This window comes from Galleria mellonella, unplaced genomic scaffold (assembly GCF_026898425.1).
Source record: "Galleria mellonella isolate WM207_F2 unplaced genomic scaffold, CSIRO_AGI_GalMel_v1 utg28, whole genome shotgun sequence".
Taxonomy (NCBI): domain Eukaryota; kingdom Metazoa; phylum Arthropoda; class Insecta; order Lepidoptera; family Pyralidae; genus Galleria; species Galleria mellonella.
Window position 1 is genome coordinate 227,566 of NW_026442064.1, and position 16,958 is coordinate 244,523.

Genomic DNA, 16,958 nt, shown 5'->3' on the forward strand with positions numbered 1-16,958 from the left:
TTCATATAGATAATATTAAAACTGCAGGTTCCTCTTAGCAGTTTTCCAATATTCCAAACCTTGCAGTATAATCATAAAAATATTGACGATTGTAACTGGACAATATCAGCATACAGGAGTTATTAAAGAAAAATATATACAAGGTGTCTTATTAAGGAGTAAAATAAGCCAAATTAAAAACTTTTGAATTTTTGTCTGTTTATATGTTTGTTTTAGCATAGCTCATAACTAATGTGTCATATATTATAGAAGTAATGTATTTCATTGTATTTCTTTTCTACTTCCAAGACCCACATGAACGAAAATGTGACCAAAAGCTGGTTATATTTGTAAAAAAAAAAATATATATTTGTGAGGTATCTTGCCTTACATTATTAACTTTCCTCTAATAGGATGTTTCTTGTCCACTATTACGGTTGCCAGGCAACTCGGTATCGAGTTTTATTTCGACTTTTCCTTCCTTGCACTAATTTATTGCCATTTATTTCTTTAGTAGCCTCTTATGACATTCACAAGTTCATAGGCGTACATAAGAAAGAAAACAATACAAAGTAAAGGTCAGGTGTCACATCATTCCAGGATATGGCCAGGGATAGAACTGGACGGAGAATGATAAACGAGTTAGTTGTCCTGGCTAGATAGAACTTTTAAATTGTAAAGAGGTTTGGTTTTAAGTAATTATGCTCCAATTAGTCAACTACCTGACTGAGGATATAATACATCATTTCTAAGAACTTTCTTAGTACATAATTATGATATTATATACAATGGCGACTTTAAGGAATCGTAACATTTATCTTTGTTGTTCAAATATTATTAATGCAAAAGTACGCAACGAGGAATGGATATTTATATTTATATTGTAGGTTATACCGTAACTTAGCATGTGGGATACATTATGTATTGATTTACACAGGTACAGCCGCGGGATACAGCTAGCAAGAATATATATCTCTAACATTAAAAATTAAAAAAAATTATAAATAGATAAAGAGTTCACATGATTTAAAAGTAATACTCGTAGAAGTATCGTAGTAATCTGTCATTGTAGATTTGTGGGGCAATATTGAGATATGTTGAAGAGAGAGAAAGAGAAAGAAAGAGAGAGAAAGAGAGAGAGAGAGCTATTAAAATATGTTTTGGAGACTAAATTCACCAAGCTCGAGAAACAAAACAAAACTCTTTCGAATCATACATCCTTCACTCTATGTACCAGGAACATATACAGTAGATACATAAAGCGTCCATTGGTATACAGTCAGATATTAACATATTTTTTTTTCTAATATTTGCTCGCAAGAAAGAAAAAATCGTAATAAAAAAACACACATAGATCAATTTTTTTCTTTAACAAGTGTATTGTTTAATTATGTATACAATTGAAAATGTACGGAATAGTAAATATAAAATCAAATAGGTCACCGCATAAGACCTTTCACCTTTAATACCAAATGGCATCATATTAAATTATACAATATTAAACATGGAACTAGTTTTATATATAATATTATATTCTAGATTTTTCAGTAAATAATTTGTTATTATTATGAATCCTCTGCACAACGGTTGTCCTATGTACATTTACTTAATAAACAAGTATCTAAATTCATTCGAATTTAGCTTTACAAGTAAATGAGTAAAATGATCCAACAAACGTGTCTATTTCAGTAAATAACTTGTTATTATTATGAGAACAGCGCGCAACGGTTGACCCTTATGCTCTTCTACGAATGTAATGGAGATTTACAAATAAGTGAGTAAAATGATCTAACAAACATGTTTGTTTTTGTAAATAACTTGTTATTGTTATGAAGACAGTACGCAATGGTTAGTCCACAAATATTTTGTTATAAAGGAAGTGACCAGTTTTATTCGAATTTAGCTTTACGAGTAAATGCGTAAAATGATCCAACAAACGTGTCTATTTCAGTAAATAAATTGTCATTATTATGAGAACAGCGCGCAACGGTTGGCCCTCATGGTCTTCTATGAATGTTATTGAGTTTTACAAATAAGTGAGTAAAATGATCCAACAAACGTGTTGGTTTTTGTAAATAACTTATTATTGTTATGAGGGGAATGCGCAACGGTTAGTCCATATACATTTTGTTAAAAAGGAAGTATCCAAATTCATTCGAATTTTGCTTTACAAGTAAATGAGTAAAATGATCCAACAAACGTGTCTATTTCAGTAAATAACTTATTACTATCATGAGAATAGCAAGCAACGGTTGGCTCTCATGCTCTTCTACGAATGTAATTGAGTTTTACAAATATATGAGTAAAATGATCCAACAAACATGTTGGTTTTTGTAAATAACTTGTTATTATTATAAGAACGGCACGCAACCGTTGGCCCTCATGCACTCCTACTAATGTAATTGTGCATTACAAATAAATGAGTAAAATGATCTAACAAACATGTGCATGTCGAAAAATATTTTGATATTGTTATGAAGGCAGCGGGTCGCTGTTGCCCCTCATGCATTTCTACGAATGTAATTTACAAGTAGCTTTATAAATAAGTAACTAAAATGATTAAAGAATTGTCACGATTTCAGTAAATAAATTATTATTGTAATGAGGGCGGAGTGTGAGGTTATTCTTAATACATTTCTACAAAGCCAGACTACACTGTCAAGGACTCAGTCGTGTACGGCAGCGACGGGTGTCATCAATTGATTTTCAATGAAATATAATAAAGATTATACATTCATACATATTTGTACCTGGGGAACTATATGTTTTGAACTGTTTTTGCAAAAAAGCTTATCATATTTAAAAACACTGTGTTGAAATAGCAAATTATTAATTTGACAATACTAAGAATTATACTCGTAGTATTTTGTTTTTGTCTAATAAAACTGACCTATCCAATATAAATGCGTTATATATTTCCACCATCGGTATAGGCACAACCCATAGAACAATAAATGAAACAATATCAAATATACCTCTTTCGCCTCGCTCACATTTATTCATTTATTCATAAAAGCTCGCCGGTTACGTTTATTTTTAACTTGGCCTTTTTCAGCACGTCACCTATTTGACCAATTTTCATAACAGTAATTATATCGAAGTCGTTTGTCTCTGAATAGTATTGTGATAGAAAAATAAGACCAGCTCGTAAGTGGAGTTATTTCATCACGTGTACCGGGCGATAAGCCCTACGAGGCCTAAATAAATTCGACCCTTCAGCCTATAAACAGATTTTAAGGCCAGATATAGCTAGTTTATTTTTATCGTATACAGGCAGACACTTCGAAGCTATTTTATTTGTTGGGCGCTACGAAATAATTCTCACCATTATATAAACAATAAAATGTATTTTCTATTATTGTGATAGTATAGTAACAATAATGGATACTTTTTAATATCATCATTCATCATCATTTCAGCCATTATCTCTCTATTGCTGGACATAGGTCTGCCCCATAGACTGCCATAAGGAATGGTCCTCAGCTACTTGAATCTATTGACTCCCTGCAATGCATTTGATATCGTCACTCCATGTAGTGGAGGGGTCGTCTTACACTGCTTTTACACTTTTCTAACTTAATCATTTATTTCGTTCCACAAAAAAAAATTTTTTTCTGTATATATACACCTAATTTTTTTTTTCTAACGCGGAGTTAGCTTGCACTGATATTGTAATATTGTAATGAAATTATTGGCTTAGATTTACCATGTATTACAAGATAGAATAACTTCTACGTTAAGATACATGGGCGAATAACATAAAGATGTTGCTGATATATATATATATATATATATATATATATATATATATATATATATATATATATATTCAGTCGTCTTTTGACTTTATGTAATACATACAATTTTCTTTTTTATAAAAAACTACATCTAGCAATGTATGAACCTTTTTAAGGTTCATTTTGAGCACTTGTCTATTTACTTACATGTAGGTTATTGAATCGGTGTGAGGAGCAGAGCGCTCGCACGGGCGGCGGACAGGACCGGGTGCACCTCTTCCAGCAGGTGGCGTCCTCGTCGTCGCCGCCGTCAGCTGCGCCGCCGCTGCCACCAGCACCCTCCATGCCGGCCTCTATAACAAGCACCACATTACCTAGGTATAATGATAATTCATTATAACATCATAACATATCCATGGTATATATTACTCGGCGCCATTTCCTCAGTATTTTAATCGTGTAGAATTAGCTACCCCTTCCATCTTGGTGTCGTAAGAGGCGATTAAGAGTACAATAATTGTAGACGGATTGACAGCAGAGTTCCTCTTTAAACATCACCAAAGTTTAGACTTTAGTGAAGTTAATTGCGGTTGCCAATGCGTGTGCTAAGCGTAGCAAATGTTGGCAAAACCCACCAAGGGGGAGAAATGTTTGTTATCATATCATACTAGCCTTTAACGGCCCACTGCTATATATAAGCCTTCTTCTTTTTGGGGGTTTGCCAGTAGTTGTCATGCTTGACAGGTAATTAGGTTTTGGAGATATTTTAACAGGGACACCGCTGCACATCGTTCGACCTCTTGTAGTTTCGTTTTACTACACCCTCGGAAAAGGAAGGGGTGGCCTATGGCACGATGGACTATGAAACATATAAAATGTATGGAATGAATATAAAAAGCTGAAATTCAGTGGTAGAATTGAACTGAAAAAGTTTCTTTACCAAACATCCATAACAATTACAATGCCATTACGTCTCATGACTGATCATCGGTCCTCTATGAACGGTACACTTCACAACAGTGAGACCGTAGCCTATAGATACTACCGTAGTCAGGCGGCTTAGTATACGTTTATAATGTAAATTTTTTCTTATCTTGTACCGGTTAAACATGCCTGATCCTCTAGATATACTTTGTTTTATACTAAATAGATGGCAAAACATGCACACAGCCTGTCTGACAGTAGTATTTGTTTGGATGATTCAATATTAATTGCGTCCATAATATTAAAAAAAATGTTTTACAATATAAAAAGTATCTATAACAAAATTGTAACCAGAAAACTTCTGTACTTATATATATATATATATATATATATATATATATATATATATATATATATATATATATATATATATATATATATATATATATAGGGATATAACAGTGAATTTACAGGGTACAGAGAATAACACTTAAGTCCAGGAATGGCAACGCATGGGGGGTATCATGGGCGAAACAGTATACTCTGTTATGGCCATGGTACTGCTCATGCCTATAGGCGATGGTTACCACTTTCTATCAGGTGGTATATTACTCGCCAAACGGTTTATGGCTGATTGTAAATACTAGGCTTACGTACACTGGAATTTATTATATTTGTAATCACCTATGATAAATAAAGAACTTTTGAAAACAAAAACAAAACAATCTGTAGGTAGGTAGGCGTACAAGGAAAGCATTAAGAAAATATAGACACGATTATTTGTACAAGGTCTAACCGAATGATCTGTAATGTGAATATGTACACGTGTATAGAGCTATAATATCGAAGTCGAGAAGGACTCGTGGATCCCTAAGGACTTCTTCATAAATGCAAAGTCGATCTCTTACGGGATAACTTGAGGAAGTGAATCGATTAGTTAATCGCTCGGAAACAAGACTTGGTATTACATAAATAAATTGCCTAATTTTTGTTTCCCTCAGAGGATATTTGACTACAATCGTTTCATGTTTATATCAATTATGTTAAAAAAATTTAACTAATTTTATCATTATTATTGTTAAGTGACGTAACGTTAATCATATTGTAAGACTGAGATTTGATACATACATACATACATATCTGTCATGTCTGTCTCCCATTAGGGTAGGCAGAGACAATGGAACGCCAAATGCTTCGATTCAAACAAACCTCTTTCGCTTCTTCCACATTCATCAATCTTTTCATACACGCTCGCCGGTTACGGGTACTTTTAATTTGGCCCTTCTTCAGCACGTCACCTATTTGGTCGTAAGAGACTGAAGTCGACTGAGATTTGATTTAATTTGAAATTAAATCGATATCACACCAATAGACATATTAAAATAAATAAATAAATAGACATCGAGTGGTACAATGGAGCTGTTCGTTTGACGTCCATTCGATGTAATTACTATACGGTCTCAATTAAATTATGCTAAACGTCACCCAAAAGTACATTTTTTATTATATACAAAGCAATAGTTACAAATTTACGTTTTCAAGTCATTTAAGACACTCGAAGCTCGAGTGCTCATATACTGACAGCTGTGCAGCTCTGTGACAAGACAATTGATCGACGGGAGTGGTGTACCACCACTGCCACAGTAGGCTGCCATCGTTCAATATCTTAGGAATGGAATGGTTACGCTCCAAAGCATTGACTTTTTTTTTACAAACTATGAGAATATGGAATGATTAATTAACAGGGTGTTTCATTAAAAAAAACAGACTTTAATTGTAACAATACCAGTATTTTGATTTTAAAACTAAACTATTAAACTGTTTTTTTTTTTTAATAAAATTTCTATAGGATCAATTTGTATAATATATACTTTCAGATTAAAAAATTCAAATCCGGTCACAGTTCGGCAATAAACATAAAGCAAAAGTATAAACCGAATTAACAAAAGAGATAATAATAAAGAATTAACGAAAGAAAGAAAGAATTCTGCTCTTTCTTCTCGAAGTCGATTGAAAAGGTCAAAAAGACTATTACCATGTCATGTCCAGTAGTCGATTTAGTATGAAAGTCTCTGAATTTTTGTTGTGTTCCGACCCATGTCAAAAGGATGCATTAAAGCAAAGGATTACAATTTCGCCTCGTCATAATCATCCCTTTGGCCCTTTTTCCATTATTTCAGTTCGCATAGTATATTTTGATTTCAACCTACATATACAAGTTGAATGCATTTTTTAAAATTTTGATATTCACGAGCAACTTTCGACTGCAACCCTGCGCCACGCTCCGTTGCCTATTGTAGTATATTTCTCGTCGTACCAGTTCTTAGAAAGAACATGGAATAATATAAATCTCATATTGTTGTTCAGCGAAAAATTGCAACAATAAGAACCCAAATATTATAGTAACCGCTCGTATCTATTTTTATTTATTTATTTACACATACACTAAACAAATTCTTCACTTAATAGTATCATTCATTAGATACACTCTTTTTTTTAGAAAAAAAAAATATAAACTATACATGTCAATATGATAAAATAACATAAAAGTTAAGATTCTACAATTATATACCTACTAGAGGGAGACTTTGTACAAAAGTCGATTGCTTGGGTACCTCTGTCCCATTCGTGTTTCAACCGTGAAGCAGTTATGTTTGCATGGCTGTGTTTCGGTTTGAAGGGTGGGATATGGCGTGAATTTACTGGGTATTCTAAGTTGCATAAAAAAAATAAATAAAAAAAAATATAATAACAACATTATTTTATTTATAATTACAATAAGAGAAGAAAATAAAACATAAGGTGAATGTACATAGCAGTGTTTGTGCAAAGGACCCAACTCAGCATATGTCGCAGTTTCAAATCTGAAGTTACGACACTGATTTTCAGTAGGCTCTAAATACGTAACTCACGGACACATGTATGCACGAAATGTGTATAAATATATAAGTATAGTAAGTAAGACAGTGATAAATATATACTATTATTAATTGATTATAACATAAGCATTCCAGACGAGTGCTCGCCTACGCAACAAAGTTGTTGGTGCCCACCAAAATATTATACACAGGTAAATTACATATTTGACGTGTAAATCTGTAATCATGTTGATAGTTACGAGAAAATCTTTAATTCACCAGACGTAGAAGGATTACCTGGAGAACCTGAATTTAAATTCAAATTATCTTTATTCAAATATACTTGTTTGTAAGCACTTTTATATTGTCATTTTTTTTTAATCTACTGCAGGATTCGGATGGTTGTGAAGAACCCGCAGGAAACTCAACAGTTACTCTTTTAAATCTCTGTTAACATTGTGTGTGTTATTAAATATTTAAATGTACTAACTAATAACAGTAAATGTACAAAAGTCAATTGCTTGGGTACCTCTGTCCCATTCGTGTTTCAACCGTGAAGCAGTTGTGTTTGCATGGCTGTGTTTCGGTTTGAAGGGTGGGATATGGCGTGAATTTACTGGGTACAGAGGAATAACACCTAAGTCCTCAAGAATGGCAACGCATGGGGGGTATCATGGGCGAAACAGTATACTCTGTTATGTCCATGGTACTGCTCATGTCTATAGGCGACAGTTACCACTTTCCATCAGGTGGGCCGTCAGCTTGTTTGCCAATCTAAGTATCTAAACCTATCATATTATATATAATGTATAATTAATTGTACCATATAATATTATATTAATAGTACATTGATTAATTGACTTATGACAGTTGAGATGAATGATTTGGAAGTTTTAACAATTTAATAATGGAAAACTGATTTAGTTGTATATAAATTTACACATACATACGTATATGTTATTCGGTATGGAAAATCAAATAATAGTAACAGTTGTATACTACGTCTGTAGTCACCGTTCAAGTGACAATGTATATGGAAAGCAAATTCGTTGTGCCACAACAACTCGCTCGCTCGATCTATTCATAGGTAATTTTCCCAATCGGCCCGCGGGACCCGGCCTGTATGTTTTGAATATTGCCTATTTATTGGCGTACTGAGACCCTTTGATGTATTCTGAATAAGGTTAGATGGGCGCAAAGCGAATATGATAGTGCAATGTATTAATAATACGAGAAATCGTCAGCTCCTCGCGCTCTGGGATATGTTTATTTTCAAAGCTATCGTCCGGAGGGTAGACGTGAATACAATGGCTCCATCACGACAGCGTCTCGCTTCGCAATCAACCGTCACGACTTTTGGATGCGAACCCTGAAATAAAATTAGTGAAACGACCCACCATACCTGTTACTCGGGTCGAGATGTCGACATAATAAAAGTGGCGCGTAAAACTTTTATCTCGTTCGTATAACGGGGCGATAGAGGGTGGCTGGAGGGGCAAGGGAAGGGGGGGGGGTACAGGGTGTTCACGACTTCACCGTCGCGACTGAGACCTACGAGTCCACAATAAACCCTACTGAAATGTCATTTGTCTTTAACGGAGTAACTACATAGTGGAAGAAATCGTGTTTTCTACAAGGCTTATTTTAGATAGGTAGGAAAATTTATTTTCCTAATTTTTTCCTCTAGTGTAGATCAATCAAGTTAAAACTGAATATTGTATTCATATAAACATATGTCGAGAAACTACAAAAATTTATGAGCCCCTTATATTAATGAGAGTAGACGATTTCTGACCATCTCGAACCAGGCTTCTTAGTAGCGAATGTCTAGTGTTACTAGTGAAGCACTTGTTTCAAAGGAAACAAACGATTTTGATTTCACTTGTCAGTTACATGATACAGTATTATTTAAATATCGAATACCAAAACTGTATAAGGTAAATCAAACGAAACATAATAAAATTGTAATATATATCGACGCTAACTGAAACCGCTTCGGTGGGAATAAGAGCTCAAATATCGTTCATCATAAATAACTGCAAACGATTCGGATACTCTCTGTGTTAGGCGTATGTTACACGATCCTTTACTGTTATAGGTACAAGCTATGACTGATGAAGAGCCTTAAATGTAATCGGTGAATGATGACACTCAACGTGATCCTCTCTGCACTAGATTCGAAATGTCCACAAAATTTTGTTGAGTTTAAATTGTAAATCCTTATGCTAACATCATTTGTTTGATTTTTGCTAATAAATTAAAAAAAATTGTTTCTAGAATAGAATGTTGAAACTTACGGTTAATCATTGATTTCTTAAAAGTCATAATTTCTGTTCCTTACACATCATAACGTCATCATGAGAGTAGAGAAGAAAATCGCGGATTTATGAACAGTTTGGTGTCTAGTAGTGGAAAAGAAGCCCAAAATATTGTAATTTGTTTAATGATAAACGGTTACATAGTTAATGAAGGCTCGTAACACCAAGAAATATACATTAACCACTCACCGTACTGGTTACGCTTCAAACTCTTTTCTCCTACATTCTTCACGACTCTGGAACGCGCTTCCTGATGCCATTAAGAGACTACCGACTAAACCGTCTTTCAAAAAAAGCGTTAACGCACACTTTTTATTTTTATCCGAGCAGTAAGTACTTTATATTATTCTCAATTTCGTGTAATATATAGTATATGTCATATATGTGTAAGTATATTTGTTATTTATATATATTTATTCGTTTATATATGTAATTTTAGTATGTATGTATATCAACAATTAGTAGTACCGCATTCGAGTATTCTGACACTTCCCTATGGTTGACTGGGAGAGAATGCTTTTAGCATTAAGTCCGCCATGTACACATATTTGTATTAATGAATAAATAAAGAAATAAAAAAATTAATATTGCAACTACAAAAAAAATATACGTTTCTGAAGAATCTATTACTAATCATCTCTCAATGATATTCCTATTGTGTAAACCAATAGCGCAAGCAGAATTATCATTGTCACTGTATTTTGAGAAATTTTCAAATACAAATCTCCCCCTCACACGATAAGAAGTCACGAAAGTACGTTCCATGAATATTGCAGAACTTAGGTAAAAGAGGCATCGAAGCCCTCGTGTAATACACGCCTTATAGCTGAACGATGACTGCCTATTACCTCTTGTCGTGTACAGTCAGATTTACTGATCCTCAATTATCTACAGCTGTTTCTAACGACACGGCGTCTCGATGTGATGTTCAGCAAATGCCAACTTTATGGTAATGTTCGCACTTCCACACCTGTCTGAAATGTGGTTAAAGTCATCGAATTTGGCAGTGATATTTCTATGTATTTTCAAAGTTTTATTAAAGATTTTGCTTTTGTTAGATAGATAGATAGATTTGTTTATTTGCCAGAACATTGTTTTTACAGATATTGATCTATTGCGAAGTACAAATGTTTTTTTTATTTTTTTTATTTATTTATTCATTAGCACAAATATGTGTACATGACGGACTTAATGCTAAAAGCATTCTCTCCCAGTCAACCATAGGCAAGTGTCAGAATACTCGAATGCGGTACTAGTAATTATTGATATACATACATACTAAAATTACATATATAAACGAATAAATATATATGAATAACAAATATACTTACACATATATGATATATACTATAGTATATATATATATATATATATATATATATATATATATATATATATATATATATATATATATATATATATATATATATATATATATATATATATATGTATATACTATATTATAACACACACACTTAAACTTAAAAATGTAAAGTAATAATAAAATTATTTAAAAGAGCAACACGCAAGTTTCTTGCTCGTTCTTCTTGTGATGAGACAGCTTTCCGAACGAGCGGTAGATTAAAAAAAATGTAATGACTATTCAAAAGTGCTTCAATGTAAGTTTATTTGAATAAATGATTTTCTATTCTATTCTATTCTAATGTTCGCCTTATAGTGTAAACTAAAGCATGCAAAATCATTATTGAGTACAAGTTACATTACATTTAATACATACATATAAGTGACTTAACATTACATCAACTATTTATTCAATTAATAATAATAAAATTATAATAGTATGTTAAAAAATCAATCAATAATTATACATTAGATTCAGTTCAATGTCAGTGCTAATTAATAATAGAGTATAAATTATGTCATTCTGTAAATAAACAAGTTAAACGTTATTAAACTACTAAACTACCTATATAATTTTTTTTGCTGAAAAAGATAAAGCACTGTACTAAATCGTGTGTTCAGATCAGAGTGATAACAATAGGCTATGTGCTTCTTTTACGGGGAGAGACTCATGTCTTACAGTGAAAAAAAAAAATTATAAAGGAATGGAAGAGATCAAAATATCGAAGTTTATTAGAACTTTTATTGTAGTATATTCTAAATGTGAATATACAAGTTAATGTGAAAAGATGTATATTTGTTTTAATTTATTGCTTCTTGTCGTTTTAAACAAACATTATGGAATTTATTTATTTATTTACACGTTATTGCATTATTGTATTTACGTAAAAAGAGAAATAACAAATACAGTAAATATTAATGAGAAGTGATACAAAAGGCGGCCTTATCGCTAAGCAATCTCTTCCAGACAACCTTTGGGTAGAGGACATTGAGAAAAAGACAAAGGGTAGGTGGCGCACTATTATATAGATATTATCATATACAAACATATATACATACATACATACACATACATATATAATATATACACAATTAAATATATACATAACATACACATACGTAACACGTACGTTACGTAACAGCACACATACAACAGAAAAAAAATTACGAAGGAAAACGAAGAGGGAATACAGGAAAATAGTACTAAAGTGAGAGGTAGTAAGATTTAACAGAGGTTTTGAAGCTAGTAAGAGTTTGAGCGCACCGAATAGAGGTAGGTAGTGAGTTCCATAGACGAACTGCCTGAACAGTAAAGGATTTAGAATAAAAGGAAGAAGAATGAGTGGGAAATTTGAGTCGGAGGTTATTGACACTGCGTAAATTAAATTTAGTACGTACGTATGATATAAAAAGGGAAAAGAGTAAGACTTTTTGACTTAGTCGATAAACATTTCTGGGTCACGTTTTGCCAGAGTCGCCAGTAACTTGTTTCATAATAAAGACATGGCAACAGTAATATTAGTTGAACATGTGGGTGAACTTAACAGTTGAGCCGACATCAAACTACGAGAAGGTGTGCATAGAGATTAGTACACGGGTCCACTACTTAATATTCCACCTGGGCTTCTGAACCTATATATAATTAAAACAAGTCAGTGGAACTATTGACTGGGAGACTGCAAGCAGACAAGGGTGCAAATGGCGTGATGAGGGTATTGCGGCCATTTACTGTACTTAATGAGTTTAGGAACGTTCTACTTGATTAAGTTTCAGTAAACGATTTATAAATAATCTAGAAATTATACTGTTACAATTAAGTAAATTGTACAAATAGTATCTATTTTTTTTTATACAACTTAGAAAGGCAAACATGCTGAAGGCCCACCTGATGGAAAGTGGTAACCGTCGCCTATAGACATGAGCAGTACCATGAACATAACAGAGTATACTGTTTCGCCCGTGATAGCCCCCATGCGTTGCCATTCCTGAGGACTCAGGTATTATTCCTCTGTACCCTGTAAATTCACGCCATATCCCACCCTTCAAACCGAAACACAGCCATGTAAATACGACTGCTTAACGGTAGAAACACGAATGGGACAGAGGTACCCAAGCAATCGACTTTTATACAAAGTCTCCCTCTGGTATGGCTCCGTATTATTTGTACATCGGATTTTTTTACTAAACGCCAATCACGTCCAAGTAGTGAGCTTTATTAAGGATATTTATTCTGAAAATACGTGTGATAGAAGTTTTCAGCTTATCTAAAATTTTAAAGCAGTCAGCGGACCTTTTACCAGAGGGAGACTTTATACAAAAGTCGATTGCTTGGGCTTCTCTGTCCCATTCGTGTTTCTACCGTGAAGCAGTTGTGTTTGCATGGCTGTGTTTCGGTTTGAAGGGTGGGATATGGCGTGAATTTACAGGGTACAGAGGAATAACACCTGAGTCCTCAGGAATGGCAACGCATGGGGGGTATCATGGGCGAAACAGTATACTCTGTCATGTCCATGGTACTGCTCATGTTTATAGACGGCGGTTACCACTTTCCATCAGGTGGGCCGTGAGTTTGTTTGCCATTCTAAGTTGTATAAAAAAAAACCTTCTCATGTGACCCTTGTTAGATTCTAGATATGTAAGTCAAGTATGACAAGCAGAAATATGGAAAAGCCTACAATGCTTTTGAGATATGTAACCCATTGAGATGACTGATGTGAGAATAAATACAATACAATACATATGTATAATAAAACGGTACAGGTCGAGTGACTGTACATAGAAAAAAAAAACGTTATTAACCGAATTAGGAGGATGTTAGAAATGAAATAGAACACATCCAGATTTTTTTCTCTGTCTGAACCTAGTTTATATCCCTGTTTTACAATTTAGATATTTGTAATCACGTAAAATTAAAGAGTTCCCGTGGGATAGTTAAAAAAACTATAGTAACTTATACAGCTTAGTACACAATCTACTTAAATAAAGTCATTTTGAACTAAGGCAAGGAGTGAGAACGACACGTCATTTGTTACTTTTGGTCCAGTATTCCCAGATATAATAAATAGGTACGTATATACATCGATACATATTAAACAGGAATAACGTAGATAAAGTCGCGGGCATCAGCTAGTTTTTTAATAAAGCTTCAATAACGTGTATTACAGTGAAACATTACAAAGAAACATGTTCGCTACTCGCTAAACATTATGTTATAGGTACTTAAAGAGATAACGGTCTAGCTCAAGTCGGAAAGGATGAAGAACAAAGGTCTGTGTAGGCGATGCAACGAGGAAAAAATGGCTTGGTCACACGGAAAAATCGGGTCAACGAGCGGCACTCGGGCCTAGCTGGCACTTGCGACGCCGCACCGCAATAAATCTGGCGCTAGTTTCGCAAACAACAGATGCATTTATGTTGGCAATACACTGCATACCACATCCTTACTAGTATTGTAAACCTAGCCGTCTGCTCCGGCTTCGCATGGGTAGGCACTACATTTTAGAAACTACAGTACTAGAATATATAGTTTATGATTATTCGCTGATAATATAGGTTTCTATATGTTACAAAATATGTTTAAAATTTGTTAAGTCGTCGCCGTGTGTGCCCCGGCATAGAATAGGCCGCCCCTACTTTTCCCGTGAGTGTTGTAAGGCGAGAAAGGGAGGGCGAGGGATGGGCAGCAGCGCCGCTCTTAAAGTCTCTAAAAACTTAACTGCGGTTGCCAACCCGAACTCCCCTTATGGGGTAGGCTTATGTCCAGCAGTGGACAGTTACTGGCTGAAATAATAACAATAATAAAGTAATATTTAAATTTATTCATTAGATAGAAACAATCAAATCTTTTTTCTTTGTAATAGCATAGGAAGTGTAGGAGTGAAAGTGAGTTTATTACGTCTTGGCTTTTTAATGACTAACCAATCGTTATACGAGTATAATTCGGTATATACGTACTATTTGGGATGGCGACGGAGTTAGACTACTGTTTTTTTTATACTACTGAGGTGGCAAACATGCAAACGGCCCACCTGACGGTAAGCGGTTACCGTAGTTTATAAACACCTGTAATACCAGCGGCATTACGAGCGCGTTGCAGTTTGAAGCCTTGAGCTCTACCCCTTTTTTGAAGTACCCTATACCGTAAACCACAGCAGGGAGCTCATTCCTTAACTTGAACATTCATGGGAGGAGGTATCTTTGAAACCATTTTATACACGGTTGTAATCCAAGTTCATCAACATGATCCGGTTACAGGCGATGAAAACACGGGTGAAAGTTAACGAAGACCTTGGATGAGAGTTTTTTAGTAGGGACTAGCGGAAGATACACTTTGTATATTACATTCTTATCAGAAACTGATGAGAATGGAAAGCATTTGTTTATGACAGCAATCTTAACATTAAATTGGGCCCTTCTCTTGTTATTTTGCCTTACTTTTTTTGTTTCAGAACAGTTAAAAAAAATTCTCTTTAATTTTATTTGTTCTAAGTGTCTACAGTACACTTGATAGTGTATAAGGCACTGCATTTATTGTCAGTTTGTAACACACTACTTATTAGCTCTTTAACTCGGGCATAGAATTGGCCACCCGTTCCTTTCCCGTTGGCGATAATAGGCGACTAAGGGAACTTAATGGTCGAACGATGAGCAGCAGCGTCCCTTTTAAAACATCACCAACCAGTTAGGCTTCCTAACTTCTACGACCACAGTTGGGCTTCCTAACTGTGGTCACTAACCCGTCTGTCAAGCATATCAACTACTTGCAAAACTCCACAAGTGGAGGCCTATTTTCAGCAGCGGACAGTTAATGGTTCATACGATAATTAAACCATTCCATTGAAAGACAGCAATGATTCCGACCTGTATATAAAGCAATTAATGCATTTATAAATAGATATGTACACAATAGTACAAGTATTTGATGTTGGTTTACAATGGAAGTGATCCTTTTGTATTACTTTATTAACTTCCGCTCCGAGATAATTAAAGCATCTTTCAATATTTAAACAAATACGCCCTCGAATAGAAATGTAATAATAGTATTATTTCGACTGTTTCGGTTTGAAGGGTGGGATATGGCGTGAATTTACTGGGTATAGAGGTATAACACCTGAGTCCTCAGGAATGGCAACGCATTGGGGGTATCATGGGCGAAACAGTATATTCTGTTATGTCCATGGTCCAAAAAAATAGAAATATTGTGATGAACGTAAGGTTGAACCTATCTAATAATAAGACATTTGTTCATTTTTATTAGCTCCCTGAAGACTTTTTTATGCAACTTGGAAAGACAAACAAGCTGAATGCCCACCTGATGTAAAGTGGCAACTGTCGCCTATAGACATGAGCAGTACCATGGACATAACAGAGTATACTGTTTCGCTCATGATACCTTCCATGGGTTGCCATTCCTGAGCACTCAGGTGTTATTCGTCTGTACCCTGTAAATTCACTACCATATCCCACCTTTCAAACCGAAACACAGCCATGCAAACACAACTGCTTCACGGTAGAATCACGATTTGGTTTTTCAGTTTTAGTAATAAAATGGATTGAATATTAATTGACGGTCGAACACAAATCGTGGACTAAAGATAGTAATAAATTAGAATGGTGTTTCTCCCAGTCAGTGCCTGCTTTATACTGTATTAAAACTCGAACAATACGCATTATTCTTTCCGTGTAAACGACTTGTTGGATAATAGCAAAGTTATTTACGATAATTATTTCCATCGGGAGTGATTTGTGAGGGGCCGTATTAAAAATCCCCAGTTGATTTA

At 34.3% G+C, this 16,958-nt stretch overlaps 1 protein-coding gene across 2 annotated transcripts in view; it reads right to left on the reverse strand.

The window, feature by feature from the left end:
• Window positions 1-16,958, reverse strand: part of LOC113517848 (adenylate cyclase type 6) — a 337,672-nt gene that overhangs the window by 76,272 nt on the left and 244,442 nt on the right. For both annotated transcript variants that reach the window (XM_052895423.1, XM_052895422.1), the window contains exon 5: window positions 3,924-4,069. In XM_052895423.1, the coding sequence (XP_052751383.1) occupies window positions 3,924-4,069 (146 nt within the window). The remainder of the gene's footprint in view (window positions 1-3,923; window positions 4,070-16,958) is intronic.